General features: G+C 37.4%; 1 protein-coding gene across 1 annotated transcript in view; it reads right to left on the bottom strand.

The window, feature by feature from the left end:
• Positions 1 to 16295, bottom strand: part of LOC148822253 (uncharacterized) — a 123451-nt gene that overhangs the window by 83480 nt on the left and 23676 nt on the right. The window contains 13 exon segments of the mRNA XM_088930344.1: positions 7 to 606; positions 1138 to 1737; positions 2270 to 2869; positions 3401 to 4000; positions 4531 to 5130; positions 5662 to 6261; positions 7404 to 8003; positions 8169 to 8759; positions 8807 to 8819; positions 9244 to 9824; positions 10264 to 10613; positions 13127 to 13376; positions 14351 to 14950. Coding sequence (XP_088786470.1) covers positions 7 to 606; positions 1138 to 1737; positions 2270 to 2869; positions 3401 to 4000; positions 4531 to 5130; positions 5662 to 6261; positions 7404 to 8003; positions 8169 to 8759; positions 8807 to 8819; positions 9244 to 9824; positions 10264 to 10613; positions 13127 to 13376; positions 14351 to 14950 — 6585 coding nt within the window.

Genomic DNA, 16295 nt, shown 5'->3' with positions numbered 1-16295 from the left:
TCTTACCCAACACAGTTGGTGTTCCTGGTGTGATCTCAACAACTACGGTATTAACAGATGAAAGAAGTTGCTCTTGGACTGCTGGGAGGTCAGAGAATTCAGACACTGAAAGAGCATAACTAGGATCGTAGGTAATCTTTTGCAATTCTCTGCTATCAGAGCTCCTCGTTCCAATTGCAAAGATCAACACTCCAAGTTCCTTCAGGGCTGCAGCTGGTGCTTCAACGCTGTCACTAGATCTTCCACCAGCCAGCACAACAACAATCTGAGGGACACCCTCAGGACGTCTGCTGCCGGCAGATGCAGTAAACACACTGTCCTTAACAAACTGAAGGGCTGCCCCGGTGTTCAGTGGCCTTCCCCCTTTGTGTCTAAGGCCTTTCACACTGTTAATCACATCCTCCTTTGTTGAGTATGTATTTAGATAGAAGTTAGCTGCTGGATCATTACTGTATTGGACTACAGCAACCCGATCTTTGTTTTCATCAACTCGGAGCTTCTCCACCACTCTCTGAACAAAGTCCCGCATTGCTGGGAATCCATTTCTAGTGTAATCAGAGCCATCCAGCAGAAACACAACATCCCTTCTGACGGCATCGCCCTCAACTGTGAAATGTTCAGAGTGAAAAACAACGTCAAAACACAGAATTTGGGTTGTTCTACTGCATCAGTTATTTGGCACCATCAAGTGCTGCAAATAACATTCAGAAAAGACATGCATAAAACATCTACTGGAATAACAAACCAATTTTGATACTGGAACCCACATGAAGAGACCATCAAATTTGCAATATATCATTGTCGTCTAGAATAATTAGACTGCACTGATATTTTGGTCTGAATGAAAAGATTCAGAATATTTTCACCGAGTGGAAAAAGAACAACTCCATGTAGATTGACCAACAAACGACAAGAAACTACAAAGAACAGAATACTGACTTGAAGCCATCTCACAGAAAAGGACACTGAGAAAGCCTGAACAAAACAAGAGTAGTGAGCGTTAAACTACCGGACGCTCCAAGTACCTTCACAGAATGCTTTATCAAATTTATGTTGGGAAATTTCAAAAAATCACTCTTTATAGCAGTACTTGTACAACTAGCAACACATATTTCTCTATACTTCTACTTTTCTTACCCAACACAGTTGGTGTTCCTGGTGTGATCTCAACAACTACAGTATTAAGAGATGAAAGAAGTTGCTCTTGGACTGCTGGGAGGTCAGAGAATTCAGACACTGAAAGTGCATAACTAGGATCGTAGGTAATCTTTTGCAATTCTCTGCTATCAGAGCTCCTCGTTCCAATTGCAAAGATCAACACTCCAAGTTCCTTCAGGGCTGCAGCTGGTGCTTCAACGCTGTCAGAAGATCTTCCACCAGCCAGCACAACAACAATCTGAGGGACACCCTCAGGACGTCTGCTGCCGGCAGATGCAGTAAACACACTGTCCTTAACAAACTGAAGGGCTGCCCCGGTGTTCAGTGGCCTTCCCCCTTTGTGTCTAAGGCCTTTCACACTGTTAATCACATCCTCCTTTGTTGAGTATGTATTTAGATAGAAGTTAGCTGCTGGATCATTACTGTATTGGACTACAGCAACCCGATCTTTGTTTTCATCAACTCGGAGCTTCTCCACCACTCTCTGAACAAAGTCCCGCATTGCTGGGAATCCATTTCTAGTGTAATCAGAGCCATCCAGCAGAAACACAACATCCCTTCTGACGGCATCGCCCTCAACTGTGAAATGTTCAGAGTGAAAAACAACGTCAAAACACAGAATTTGGGTTGTTCTACTGCATCAGTTATTTGGCACCATCAAGTACTGCAAATGACATTCAGAAAAGACATGCATAAAACATCTACTGGAATAACAAACCAATTTTGATACTGGAACCCACATGAAGAGACCATCAAATTTGCAATATATCATTGTCGTCTAGAATAATTAGACTGCACTGATATTTTGGTCTAAATTAAAAGATTCAGAATATTTTCACCAAGTGGAAAAAGAACAACTCCATGTAGATTGAGCAACAAACGACAAGAAACTACAAAGAACAGAATACTGACTTGAAGCCATCTCACAGAAAAGGACACTGAGAAAGCCTGAACAAAACAAGAGGAGTGAACGTTAAACTATTGTACGCTCCAAGTACCTTCACAGAATGCTTTATCAAATTGATATTGGGAAATTTAAAAAAATTCACTCCTTATTGCAGTAGTTGTACAACAAGCATCACATATTTCTCTATACTTCTACTTTTCTTACCCAACACAGTTGGTGTTCCTGGTGTGATCTCAACAACTACGGTATTAACAGATGAAAGAAGTTGCTCTTGGACTGCTGGGAGGTCAGAGAATTCAGACACTGAAAGAGCATATCTAGGATCGTAGGTAATCTTTTGCAATTCTCTGCTATCAGAGCTTCTCGTTCCAATTGCAAAGATCAACACTCCAAGTTCCTTCAGGGCTGCAGCTGGTGCTTCAGTGCTGTCACTAGATCTTCCACCAGCCAGCACAACAACAATCTGAGGGACACCCTCAGGACGTCTGCTGCCGGCAGATGCAGTAAACACACTATCCTTAACAAACTGAAGGGCTGCCCCGGTGTTCAGTGGCCTTCCCCCTTTGTGTCTAAGGCCTTTCACACTGTTAATCACATCCTCCTTTGTTGAGTATGTATTTAGATAGAAGTTAGCTGCTGGATCATTACTGTATTGGACTACAGCAACCCGATCTTTGTTTTCATCAACTCGGAGCTTCTCCACTACTCTCTGAACAAAGTCCCGCATTGCTGGGAATCCATTTCTAGTGTAATCAGAGCCATCCAGCAGAAACACAACATCCCTTCTGACGGCATCGCCCTCAACTGTGAAATGTTCAGAGTAAAAAACAACGTCAAAACACAGAATTTGGGTTGTTCTACTGCATCAGTTATTTGGCACCATCAAGTGCTGCAAATGACATTCAGAAAAGAAATGCAAAAAACATCTACTGGAATAACTCACCAATTTTGTTACTGGAACCCACATGAAGACACCATCAAATTTGCAATATATCATTGTCGTCTAGAATAATTAGACTGCACTGATATTTAGGTCTGAATTAAGAGATTCAGAATATTTTCACCAAGTGGAAAAAGAACAACTCCATGTAGATTGAGCAACAAACGACAAGAAACTACAAAGAACAGAATACTGACTTGAAGCCATCTCACAGAAAAGGACACTGAGAGAGCCTGAACAAAACAAGAGGAGTGAACGTTAAACTATTGTACGCTCCAAGTACCTTCACAGAATGCTTTATCAAATTTATATTGGGAATTTAAAAAAATTCACTCCTTATTGCAGTAGTTGTACAACTAGCAACACATATTTCTCTATACTTGTACTTTTCTTACCCAACACAGTTGGTGTTCCTGGTGTGATCTCAACAACTACGGTATTAACAGATGAAAGAAGTTGCTCTTGGACTGCTGGGAGGTCAGAGAATTCAGACACTGAAAGAGCATAACTAGGATCGTAGGTAATCTTTTGCAATTCTCTGCTATCAGAGCTCCTCGTTCCAATTGCAAAGATCAACACTCCAAGTTCCTTCAGGGCTGCAGCTGGTGCTTCAACGCTGTCACTAGATCTTCCACCAGCCAGCACAACAACAATCTGAGGGACACCCTCAGGACGTCTGCTGCCGGCAGATGCAGTAAAGACTGTGTCCTTCACAAACTGAAGGGCTGCCCCGGTGTTCAGTGGCCTTCCCCCTTTGTGTCTAAGGCCTTTCACACTGTTAATCACATCCTCCTTTGTTGAGTATGTATTTAGATAGAAGTTAGCTGCTGGATCATTACTGTATTGGACTACAGCAACCCGATCTTTGTTTTCATCAACTCGGAGCTTCTCCACCACTCTCTGAACAAAGTCCCGCATTGCTGGGAATCCATTTCTAGTGTAATCAGAGCCATCCAGCACAAACACAACATCCCTTCTGACCGCATCGCCCTCAACTGTGAAATGTTCAGAGTAAAAAACAACGTCAAAACACAGAATTTGGGTTGTTCTACTGCATCAGTATTTGGCACCATCAAGTGCTGCAAATGACATTCAGAAAAGAAATGCATAAAACATCTACTGGAATAACACACTAATTTTGTTACTGGAACCCACATGAAGAGACCATCAAATTTGCAATATATCATTGTCGTTTAGAATAATTAGACTGCACCGATATTTTGGTCTGAATTAAGAGATTCAGAATATTTTCACCAAGTGGAAAAAGAACAACTCCATGTAGATTGAGCAACAAACGACAAGAAACTACAAGGAACAGAATACTGACTTGAAGCCATCTCACTAAAAAGGACACTGACAGAGCCTGAACAAAACAAGAGGAGTGAACGTTAAACTATTGTACGCTCCAAGTACCTTCACAGAATGCTTTATCAAATTTATATTGGGAATTTAAAAAAATTCACTCCTTATTGCAGTAGTTGTACAACTAGCAACACATATTTCTCTATACTTGTACTTTTCTTACCCAACACAGTTGGTGTTCCTGGTGTGATCTCAACAACTACGGTATTAACAGATGAAAGAAGTTGCTCTTGGACTGCTGGGAGGTCAGAGAATTCAGACACTGAAAGAGCATAACTAGGATCGTAGGTAATCTTTTGCAATTCTCTGCTATCAGAGCTCCTCGTTCCAATTGCAAAGATCAACACTCCAAGTTCCTTCAGGGCTGCAGCTGGTGCTTCAACGCTGTCACTAGATCTTCCACCAGCCAGCACAACAACAATCTGAGGGACACCCTCAGGACGTCTGCTGCCGGCAGATGCAGTAAAGACTGTGTCCTTCACAAACTTAAAGGCTGCCCCGGTGTTCAGTGGCCTTCCCCCTTTGTGTCTAAGGCCTTTCACACTGTTAATCACATCCTCCTTTGTTGAGTATGTATTTAGATAGAAGTTAGCTGCTGGATCATTACTGTATTGGACTACAGCAACCCGATCTTTGTTTTCATCAACTCGGAGCTTCTCCACCACTCTCTGAACAAAGTCCCGCATTGCTGGGAATCCATTTCTAGTGTAATCAGAGCCATCCAGCACAAACACAACATCCCTTCTGACCGCATCGCCCTCAACTGTGAAATGTTCAGAGTAAAAAACAACGTCAAAACACAGAATTTGGGTTGTTCTACTGCATCAGTATTTGGCACCATCAAGTGCTGCAAATGACATTCAGAAAAGAAATGCATAAAACATCTACTGGAATAACACACTAATTTTGTTACTGGAACCCACATGAAGAGACCATCAAATTTGCAATATATCATTGTCGTTTAGAATAATTAGACTGCACCGATATTTTGGTCTGAATTAAGAGATTCAGAATATTTTCACCAAGTGGAAAAAGAACAACTCCATGTAGATTGAGCAACAAACGACAAGAAACTACAAGGAACAGAATACTGACTTGAAGCCATCTCACTAAAAAGGACACTGACAGAGCCTGAACAAAACAAGAGGAGTGAACGTTAAACTACTGTACGCTCCAAGTACCTTCACAGAATGCTTTATCAAATTTATATTGGGAAATTTAAAAAAATTCACTCCTTATTGCAGTACTTGTACAACTAGCAACACATATTTCTCTATACTTCTACTTTGCTTACCCAACACAGTTGGTGTTCCTGGTGTGATCTCAACAACTACGGTATTAACAGATGAAAGAAGTTGCTCTTGGACTGCTGGGAGGTCAGAGAATTCAGACACTGAAAGAGCATAACTAGGATCGTAGGTAATCTTTTGCAATTCTCTGCTATCAGAGCTCCTCGTTCCAATTGCAAAGATCAACACTCCAAGTTCCTTCAGGGCTGCAGCTGGTGCTTCAACGCTGTCACTAGATCTTCCACCAGCCAGCACAACAACAATCTGAGGGACACCCTCAGGACGTCTGCTGCCGGCAGATGCAGTAAACACACTGTCCTTAACAAACTGAAGGGCTGCCCCGGTGTTCAGTGGCCTTCCCCCTTTGTGTCTAAGGCCTTTCACACTGTTAATCACATCCTCCTTTGTTGAGTATGTATTTAGATAGAAGTTAGCTGCTGGATCATTACTGAATTGGACTACAGCAACCCGATCTTTGTTTTCATCAACTCGGAGCTTCTCCACCACTCTCTGAATAAAGTCCCGCATTGCTGGGAATCCATTTCTAGTGTAATCAGAGCCATCCAGCAGAAACACAACATCCCTTCTGACGGCATTGCCCTCAACTGTGAAATGTTCAGAGTAAAAAACAACGTCAAAACACAGAATTTGGGTTGTTCTACTGCATCAGTTATTTGGCACCATCAAGTTCTGGAAATCACATTCATAAAGGAAATGCAAAAAACATGTAGTGGAATACAACATCAATTTTGTATTGTCGTTTAAAATCATGAGATTCCACTGATGTTTTGGTCTGAATTAGACCAGAAAAGATTCAGAATATTTTCACCAACTGGAAAAAGAACAATTCCATGTAGAATGAGCAAAAACCGACAGAATCATCCCTTCTGATGGTATCGCCCTCAACTGTGAAATGTTTAGAGTAAACAATAATTTTTAAGTTTTTACTGTGTCACCTGTTTGGAACTATCAAATCATAAAAATAATATAATTAATGTACTGTATAAAAACTGTAAAAACAACAAGCTATGTGTAGTTTTTTTACTGTGGTATTTTTATATTGATTTGGACAAAAAAATAAATTTTAAATATGATAAATTGGTGAAATGGCACTAATCAATTCTAACATCTACAAATTAGTGTAAAAATAAATTCATTGTTATGTTGCAGGTATTCTACCATTCTGACTTCACGAGTCAGTGTAGTATAAATTGGCTATTTTTAAGTGATTCAGTGTCTATTTTTTATTTTTTAGTAAAGTGATTTTAATCATTCTCATTTTAAGTGTTAAAAACAAACAATATCCACATTCTTTTATTAAATCTGAGTGTAAAGTGAACTTTTAATGCAAACTGTACTACTGCCTCAGAATTTGCTACAAAAATGAGTGTTAGATATACGGTATATATATACAGTATAGAAGTGTATGTGATATGTAAAATGCAATATTAACTCCACACCATAAATCTCACTAGTCTTTTTCTTCTTTGGTGTTCTTGGTTACATCTGCCTATAGTTTGATTCAAAATGCTTGGACTATAGAGCTTAGCCTGCACTTTACCCAGAAACCTTTTTCTGGAATTATTAAGAAGAAAAATATGATGTTTGAATAATGCCTCTTATATTAAACTTTAGTGTTATATATAGTGTTATATACCTTTAATTGTTTTTCAGTAATTATTTCATTATTTATTGAAAGGAAATGCTAACACACTCAACTTGAGTCATCAAGTATAGTTTTCCTTACCTATGATATAAGGGAATTCTTTCTTTTGTTGCAGGATTCCTCTTTTCAGAACTGAAAAGAGCTGTTGCTGTATGCTTTCAAGACGGTCAAAATCAGAAACCGACAATGTGAAACCAGGTTTGTATGAAATAGCTTCCATTTCTTGTGTGTCTGCATTTCCAATACCAATACCAAAAGACACAATAGCGCTATTTCTCAAAGAAGCTGCTGGCCTTTTAACATCATCTCTGGACTTTCCACCAGACAGCAGAATTAATATCTGAGGAACACCTTCAAGACGTCTGCTACCAGCAGAAGCAGTAAACACAATGTCCCTAACAAACTGCAGAGCTGCCCCAGTGTTGAGCGGTCTTCCTCCTTTGTGCTTCAGGAGCTTGATTGACTTTAAAATATCGTCTTTCTTTAAAAATGAATTTAGGTAGAAATTTGCCACGGCTCTATTGCTGTATTGGATAACAGCAACTCGATCTTTGTTTTCTTCCACATCAAGACCGTCCACTATTCTCTGAACAAAGTCACGCATTGCTGGGAATCCATTTCTGCTATTATCAGACCCATCAAGTAGAAATACAATATCCCTCTGTGCAGCTTCAGTCTCAACTAAAAATGTACAAGAGCAAAAGGTAATTAAATTAACTTAGTTACTCATTTGTTCTAGTGGTAAAATATATTTCAGATTAATAATATACAAAAGCCAGTTTATAACTGATGTTTTATATTACTCTTAATTTTAAAAGTGGTCAATTTAAAATTCTATATCCTTACCTATTATTTTAGGTACTTCCTGGGACCTCTGATGAGCCACTCTTGTCACTAGTTTCTGTTGAATTCTAAATAGCTCATCAAATTCAGTGACTGAGAAAGCATAGCTAGGTTGGAATGAAATTGTCTGTAGTTCAACAGGATCCATATTTCTTGTTCCAATAACAAAAAGCACAACCCCTAGCCTTTTTAGAGCATTGGCGGGGCCTCTTAGAGCATCTTTTGATCTACCGCCGGTCAGAAGTATTAAAATCTGAGGAACACCCTCAAGACGTCTACTTCCAGTGTTTGGGATAAAGACATTGTCCTTAACAAACTGGAGAGCTGCTCCAGTGTAATGGGGTCTACCCCCTTTGGGTTTTAGTTGTCTGACTGCATTGAGCACACTCTCTTTTGTTGAGTGAGTATTCAGGTAAAAATTAGCTAGTGACTCGTTACTGTACTGCACTACAGCAACACGATCTTTGTTTTCCTCCACATCAAAGTTTTCCAGGACTCTTAGAACAAAGTCACGGATTGCTGGAAATTTACTTCTAGTATCATCAGTACCATCCAGAAGAAAGACAATGTCTCTTTTTACAGTGGAACTTTCATCTAGGACATTCAAGAAGAAAAAAAAACTTAATTACAAAGATATAGACTAAGAATTTTGCCCTACTTTGTGACAATTCAAACCTACAGATTTTCAAGTCTTACCAGTGTGTATAACACACTGCTCCCAGCTCCCAGCTGGGAGGTTCAAACTCTGAGCTCCTTCAAGACTGTAATTTCATGTATTATACATGTTCTAATTATAAGAAACATTGGTCTTACTTACTATTACTCTATGTATAGTACATTATACACTATATGTTGATATACATGTGAATCACTAAAAATATATAAATTAACTTCATAATTCCTTACAACATTGATATAAAACACACATAAGAGAAAACAAATATGACAAACATTCTTGTGTCTTCAAGAATGAAAACACAATCAACATATTATTTTTAAAATCTGAACAAAACCACTATAGTTTACAACAACAAACATGTTCAAGTAATTTACTATTCCCATTCTTACCTACAAGTACTGGAGGTTCTGGAAGCATTTCCTGAGTGCTGCTCATGATATAGGATAGTAATTGTTTCTGTATGTTTTTAAGGTCATCAAAATCAGAAACTGAAAAGGCAAAACTAGGCTCAGAAGATATTGTTTGCAGCTCAAGTGTGTCGGCATTCCTTATTCCAATGCCAAAAGCAAGGATTCCGCTCTCTTTCAGAGCTCCTGCTGGAGCCCTAACATCATCTTTGGACCTTCTACTACTTATTACAAATAAAAACTGAGGAACACCTTCAAGACGTCTGCTACCAGCAGAAGGTGTAAAGACACTATTCTTCACAAACTGCAGAGCTGCCCCAGTGTTGAGGGGTCTTCCTCCTTTGTATGTCAGTCCTCTTAAAGCATTCAGGACATCATCCTTTGTTGAGTACGAGTTCAGGTAGAAATTAGCTGCAGGATTATTACTGTACTGGACCACAGAAACTCGATCTTTGTTCTCCTCCACGTTGAGATTCTCTACTATTCTTTCAACAAAACTACGGATTGCTTCAAAGCCAAGTCTAACATCATCAGAGCCATCAAGTAGAAACACAACATCCCTTTTGGTAGATTCTGCATCAACTACAAAGTATATTAAAATATGTGTTACTACATGAAAGAATTTCATAATTCACAGCATGTAATATTTAAAACTTTACTTTTATGAATCAAAACTATATGTCACTAGATCATAGAAGACATTAAAAGTATGTTTTAAAATCTGTAAAAATCAGATGAGATTAGTTTGATTAATGTACTGTATTTAACTTCTAAAGACATTTTGTATTTGAACCTTACTCTTTTAACCAATTACTCTCATATTCTCCTGATCAAATTTAAAGAGCTGTTTAGTTTCTAGAACCAAATAAAACATTTTAACTTCACATCTTCCCGCTAATATAAATGAAACAAGAAAAGGGAAGCCAAAACTTAGTACTCCTCGCAGCTTGGACAATTGTTCCTGTAATGTAGATGAGAATAACTGCACAGACAGCAGTTAATGTTTTCTTACCTAAAACGAGAGTTGATTCTGTTTCTTTTCGTTGTAGGACACTTTTTGCCAGGGATAAAAGCAGCTGCTCAATAGTTGGAAGATCATTTAAATCAGGAATGGATAATGCATAACTAGGCTCATAGGATATTGTTTGTAGTTCAAGAGTATCAGCACTTCCTGTGCCTATACCCAACGGGATAACCCCGATTCCTTTCAGCGCAGTTACTGGTCCTCTTATATCATCTCTGGATCTTCCCCCAGTCAACAGAATTAACATCTGAGGAACACCTTCAAGACGTCTGCTACCGGCAGAAGGTGTAAACACATTATCCTTAACAAACTGCAGAGCTGCCCCAGTGTTGAGGGGTCTTCCTCCTTTCTGTCTCAGGCCTCTTATGGTATTCATGACATCGTCTTTTGTAGAATATGTATTCAGATAGAAGTTAGCTGCTGCGTCATTACTGTACTGGATCACAGCCACGCGATCTCTGCTTTCCTCCACATCAAGGTTTTCCACTACTCTACGGACAAAGTCGCGCATTGCTGGGAATCCACTCCTGGAGTCATCAGAACCATCCAAGAGGAACACAATGTCCCTTTTTCTAGTGTCTGTTTCAGGCACAAAGGACACGTAAAAGGTGTTATTAGATCTAGCTAGAGAAAGTTTTTACATTGAAAAAGGTATTACAAGCAATACTATTCTCCTTTACATGTCAAAAGTGTTATTATGAAATGCATTACGCTACTGTATGTCAGATTCATTCTTTTGTAAAGATTTTGCTCCATCAACAAAACAATAATTTGTAATAATTTTGCTTTGCGTTTCATTTAAATGACCAATCGTATTTTCTAGATTTTCTAGAATAGATTGTGCAACTTTTTGTTATATTATGCACCTTATTTTCAATTAATACCTACTGTATAATATCTGACTTTTTTAACAAGGACAACAGCATCAAAACTAATGGTACCTACAGGTGGCTCCAGATTTGTTTGTTTCCTGGATATACTGTATTATATTGTAAATGAAATTTCGTTTCAGTAAACATAAAGTACTGCAGGTTTACATTCAGTCTATATTGCATAAATAATAAAGCAAAAAAACTGCTACGAGTATCAGTAATGGATGACACAATGCATATTAGCCCAAAATGATAGCATATTTTTCCAAATACACAATGTTCAAATGCAATTATACCCACTAAAATATGTTGAAAATAAATATTAAAATTTAATGGTTTTTAGTCATTTGGTAGTTTCACAAAATAATTTTATAGAGCTTTCCAGCTTGTTTGCCACTGGGAAATTAAGGATGCTTCACAACAGCAAAATGGGTAACAGCAATAAAAAAGCAGCAGTTCCAGTTTTGATTCTAATATTCATTATCTACAAGTTCAATGCTAATGGGATGGTTGCTGTCCTACCAGGAAGAGTAAAGACTGACTGAAAGTGCAGTCTGAAGAGTTTGGAAGACCCAAGGGAAAAAACTGTCTTAAAATAGCTCTGTTATCATCAGGATACAAAAAGACTTCCATCTGAGGTTAATCTCATGAATTCCAGCAGAGTTCTATGGCAACAGAAAATGAAAACACTCATGGACTTCCAGGTCCAATGGCATCAAGTGATGTAGATGGATGAAAAACAAACTTACTTTTTGGGAAGTCTCATCAGTAGTACAGTTTACACAGACAGGTAATGTGCATGTTGAAAAAGAATGCCATCCCTTCTGTCAAATATGGCAGCAGGTCTATTTTGCTGGTGCCCTTGTTAGAATTGAGGAATGGATATATACCCAAATGTTTAAGGAAATTTATTCCAAAAACAGTTGTGCTATGAAAAGAAAGCTCTTCACAAGCACAAACCACTGAATCTGAAGGATAAGCAAAATGTCCTCATAGAGGAATGATCAAAATTCCCTATTGAGAAGGGCCTGAACTTAATAACAAGGGAATAGTGCCTTCTTTGCAGTATTAAAGCCATAGGAATATTAATAAAATGATTTCCATGGAACAAATAATGTTGAACATTGCATATTAAAAAAAGATAATTATTTTGGACATACTGTATTTGTTTTTGCAATATCCAGTACTGATAGTCTTACAGTTTTTCACTTACTTATCAACACATACTGAAGGTGTTTCAGTATTTGTTCAGGTATAATGCAAAATATGTCACATTAAATCACATAACATTATATCAAGCATATAAATAAATTTGGAATTAACTATGCACGTTAAATATCAGATGCACTATGATGAATGTGGTATATAGTATATACAGCAAAAGCCACAGGAGTAGGAAACTAATATGAGTATACTTGCCTGTATACTGTACCAAAATAATGAAGGCTCATAATTACTAAAATGTACAATATGAGCATTTTCTCTCCCTTTAGCTGTGTTCTGTTTTATTATTTGTTGCTTGAAATATGTGAGTGTGATCTTGAAAAGTGTTTTAAGGCTCATTTTAGCAATTAGTCTTAGGCAGTCTGTTCGTTCTGTTCATTCATATTAAAGTTAGCATTCCCTTACCTATCACTGTTGTCGATTCGGGGGACTTCAACTGTGCAGCACTGGCCATAGCTGTCAAAAGGTGCTGCTGAATGCTTGGAATGTCAGGAAAATCGGGAATAGAGAAAGCATAACGAGGTTCGTGTGAAATTGTTTGTATCTCAAGTGTGTCTGCATTCTTTGTTCCAATCACTAAAGAAACAATTCCAGCTGTTTTCATGACTGTTACAGCACTTCTCACATCATCTCTGGACCTCCCACCAGTCAGCAGAATTAACAGCTGAGGAACACCTTCAAGACGTCTGCTACCAGCAGAGGCAGCAAACACACTGGCTTTAACAAACTGAAGAGCTGCGCCAGTGTTCAGTGGCCTTCCCCCTTTGTGTTTCAGGCCTTTCACACTGTTAATCACATCCTCCTTTGTTGAGTATGAATTTAGATAGAAGTTAGCTGCTGAATCGTCACTGTACTGGACTACAGCAACTCGATCTTTGCCTTCCTCCACATTGAGTTTCTCCACCACTCTCTGAACAAAGTCTCGCATTGCTGGGAATCCATTTCTAGTGTAATCAGAGCCATCCAGCAGAAACACAACATCTCTTTGTCCAACTTCAGTTTCAACTAGGAAGCACATTAACACAGATTAATTAATTTCTCTGTACAAAATCTGCATTAGATTGCATGTTTTGAAAATGTGACTTTAGACATGTAAATTACTGAAGTAATTGTTTCTGTTTATTACAAATACCGGATTGTATAGGGATTGGTATTTCCATTTATTTGTGATTTCAGGTTTAATAATAAGCCTGGAATGTTTGGGTCATCCTTTAAATACATATGTGGCTTTCACTTAAAATATGTGAATATAGTAATATAAGCATTGTCAGGTATATATTTGAAACTAAATGTGCTGTAAACTATACCATTATTGTTTCTAAAACACAGTTATTTAGATTTGTCACATATTAGAAATGTTTGCATTCTAAACTATCCATTGAAGACAAAGAATGTCCTAGAACTATCTTACATTGTGATTTTGAGGAAAAATAATGAGAATTCAGCAGCACTTTATTTAATTATATAAATTGATATTAATTCAATATGCAGGTATTTATAGAACTAACATTTAATGATGCAATATTATTTTTAATTAATAATTAAAAATGACAACATTTATAGACTGACAACAGAAAAAAACAATATAAAAAATTTCATCAAATTACCTTACTATAATTTGTACAAATGTGTGTAAGATAAGGTGATTTCTGACAAGGTTTGGCTGTAGGCTGACTTGAAGGAGAAAGTAATAATAAATTGCGCTAAGGAAGAAAAACAGCTATTTCATGTTGTCTGTGATTCCTTATTCAAAACATTGTTTAATTTACAGTAGTTTAATATTCAAAATAAGTAATAAGGAATAGGTTGCTAAATGAATATGCAATTGTATGTGTATTTCATGTGAATTTATGACATGTACAGTAAAATGTAGTCTAGCCACAGATTCTAAGCAAATTTCAAGTTTTGGACTATAGTATTTTAATTGTATTCATTCTTAAAACCTTAGTCTAAAAAAACTGAACCACCTTTTCGCTTACCTATAACTGTTGGCTGTTGTGGCCTCTGTTGTTGAGAAACTGTTTTTATCATGGATAAAAATTGATTCTGAATACTCTTCAGATCATCAAAGTCAGACACAAACAAAGCAAAATCAGGAACGTGAGAGACTGTCTGTAGCTCAAGTGTGTCAGCATTCTGTATTCCAATACTGAAGGGCACAATTCCAGCACCTTTTATCTCAAGTACTGAACTTAGAATGTCATCACTGGACCTTCCACCACTTATCAGGATCAACATTTGTGGAACACCTTCAAGACGTCTGCTACCAGCAGAAGGTGTATACACATTATCCTTAACAAACCGCAGAGCTGCCCCAGTGTTGAGCGGTCTTCCTCCTTTGTGTCTCAGGCCTCTTATGGTATTAATGACATCCTCCTTTGTCGTATATGTATTCAGATAGAAGTTAGCTGCTGCGTCATTACTGTACTGGATCACAGCAACTCTGTCTTTGTTTCCCTCCACATTGAGGTTCTCCACTACTCTCTGAACAAAGTCGCGCATTGCTGGGAATCCATTTCTAGTGTCGTCAGAACCATCCAGCAGAAATACGACATCCCTTTCTGCTGTGTCTACTTCAACTAGGACACACATTAAACAGATATATAATTAATAATACCGAAATCAAAACTGGGTTAATTTACAGTGAGTAATTTCTAATGCATACAGTACAAGCCATTCAGATATGCTGTTTAGGCATGATTTAGTGTGAGGTCAGCAAAGACTGAATAATACTATACTATTCAGTCATTAGTAAGCCTGTGTTGATATGCTACTCATTGTATTGTATTACTCTAGGAGAACATGTTTGTGTGTATGAATATCTCATAACTATAATATATCATAGGGAAATTAGATACGCATACACGTGAGGTTGGGACAAATGCATTGCTCTGTAAAATACATGTCATGTTTTGGGCCAAAACTCAAATACTATATAGGTCTCTTTGTAGGAAAACTGATAAATCTGGCATGTCTGTTAACTCAGATAAACAGCAGTAAATCTTGTATATGACATTACATCAATGAACTTGTGTTTATACTCACATGATTCCATGAACATTTGTTTTAGCTACTTTTGTCTAAGTATGGTGGTACACTATAGTTCAAAGCACTAAAATTCACTTTGTTAGTGAAACAAAAGGAAATAATCAAGTCAAAAAAGTAGAATCAAAGTCTAACTTTTTTACAAATACAATCATTTTCCTTTTTGTAATCTGATATAACTAGGGTTAAATGTTAATGATATTAATTGTTTCTATTATTTTCTTCATCTGTAATTCAGTAAACATCTTTGAATGTGCAAAAAGAAGACATACTGTAATTTGCCAAATCAAAGTTTCATAATAGAACATGATCAGACATAACACAAAGAAAACTAAGTGATCGGCAATATTGATGCAATAACACTCAACCACAAACAACAACTCTTATGCATAAAAAATAAAATATTAAAAATGTTGAAATGGATAAAATGTCATTAGTCACCACTACAGTAAAGTCCCAAAGAGAAACATACTGTAAGCTGAAAACAGACTTCATTGTGAAAGAAGCAAGAAATAGCCAATGAAGTCAAAATTCTTCTAGTGATAAGAGGTTCTGGGAATGCAGAGAGAACACACAATGATACAGAAATCATTGGCTCAAGAAAGAGCAAAAAGCACAATAGTGCACAAAAGTATTCTCCACAGAAACCTGTGATGATTACAGTTTAAGAACCAGAAAAGAAGAGATAGTAATATATATAGCCAAAAAAGACTAGGCTAAGAAGCCATTTAGATAAACAAAACAATAAACACTCTGGCTTATTTTTTGTTTATTTAACAGAAGATTATGGATATTAGAAAATATCCATTTTCGCAAAAGTCAGGCTCTGATTTTCCATAAAAAATGAGATAAAACGGATCTTAACTGTTGTTTTCTTCT

This window comes from Atractosteus spatula, chromosome 13, assembly GCF_055471065.1.
Source record: "Atractosteus spatula isolate fAtrSpa1 chromosome 13, fAtrSpa1.hap1, whole genome shotgun sequence".
Classification (NCBI taxonomy): domain Eukaryota; kingdom Metazoa; phylum Chordata; class Actinopteri; order Semionotiformes; family Lepisosteidae; genus Atractosteus; species Atractosteus spatula.
The sequence above is the reverse complement of the archived record's forward strand: the minus strand, read 5'-3'. Positions and strand labels throughout refer to the sequence as shown.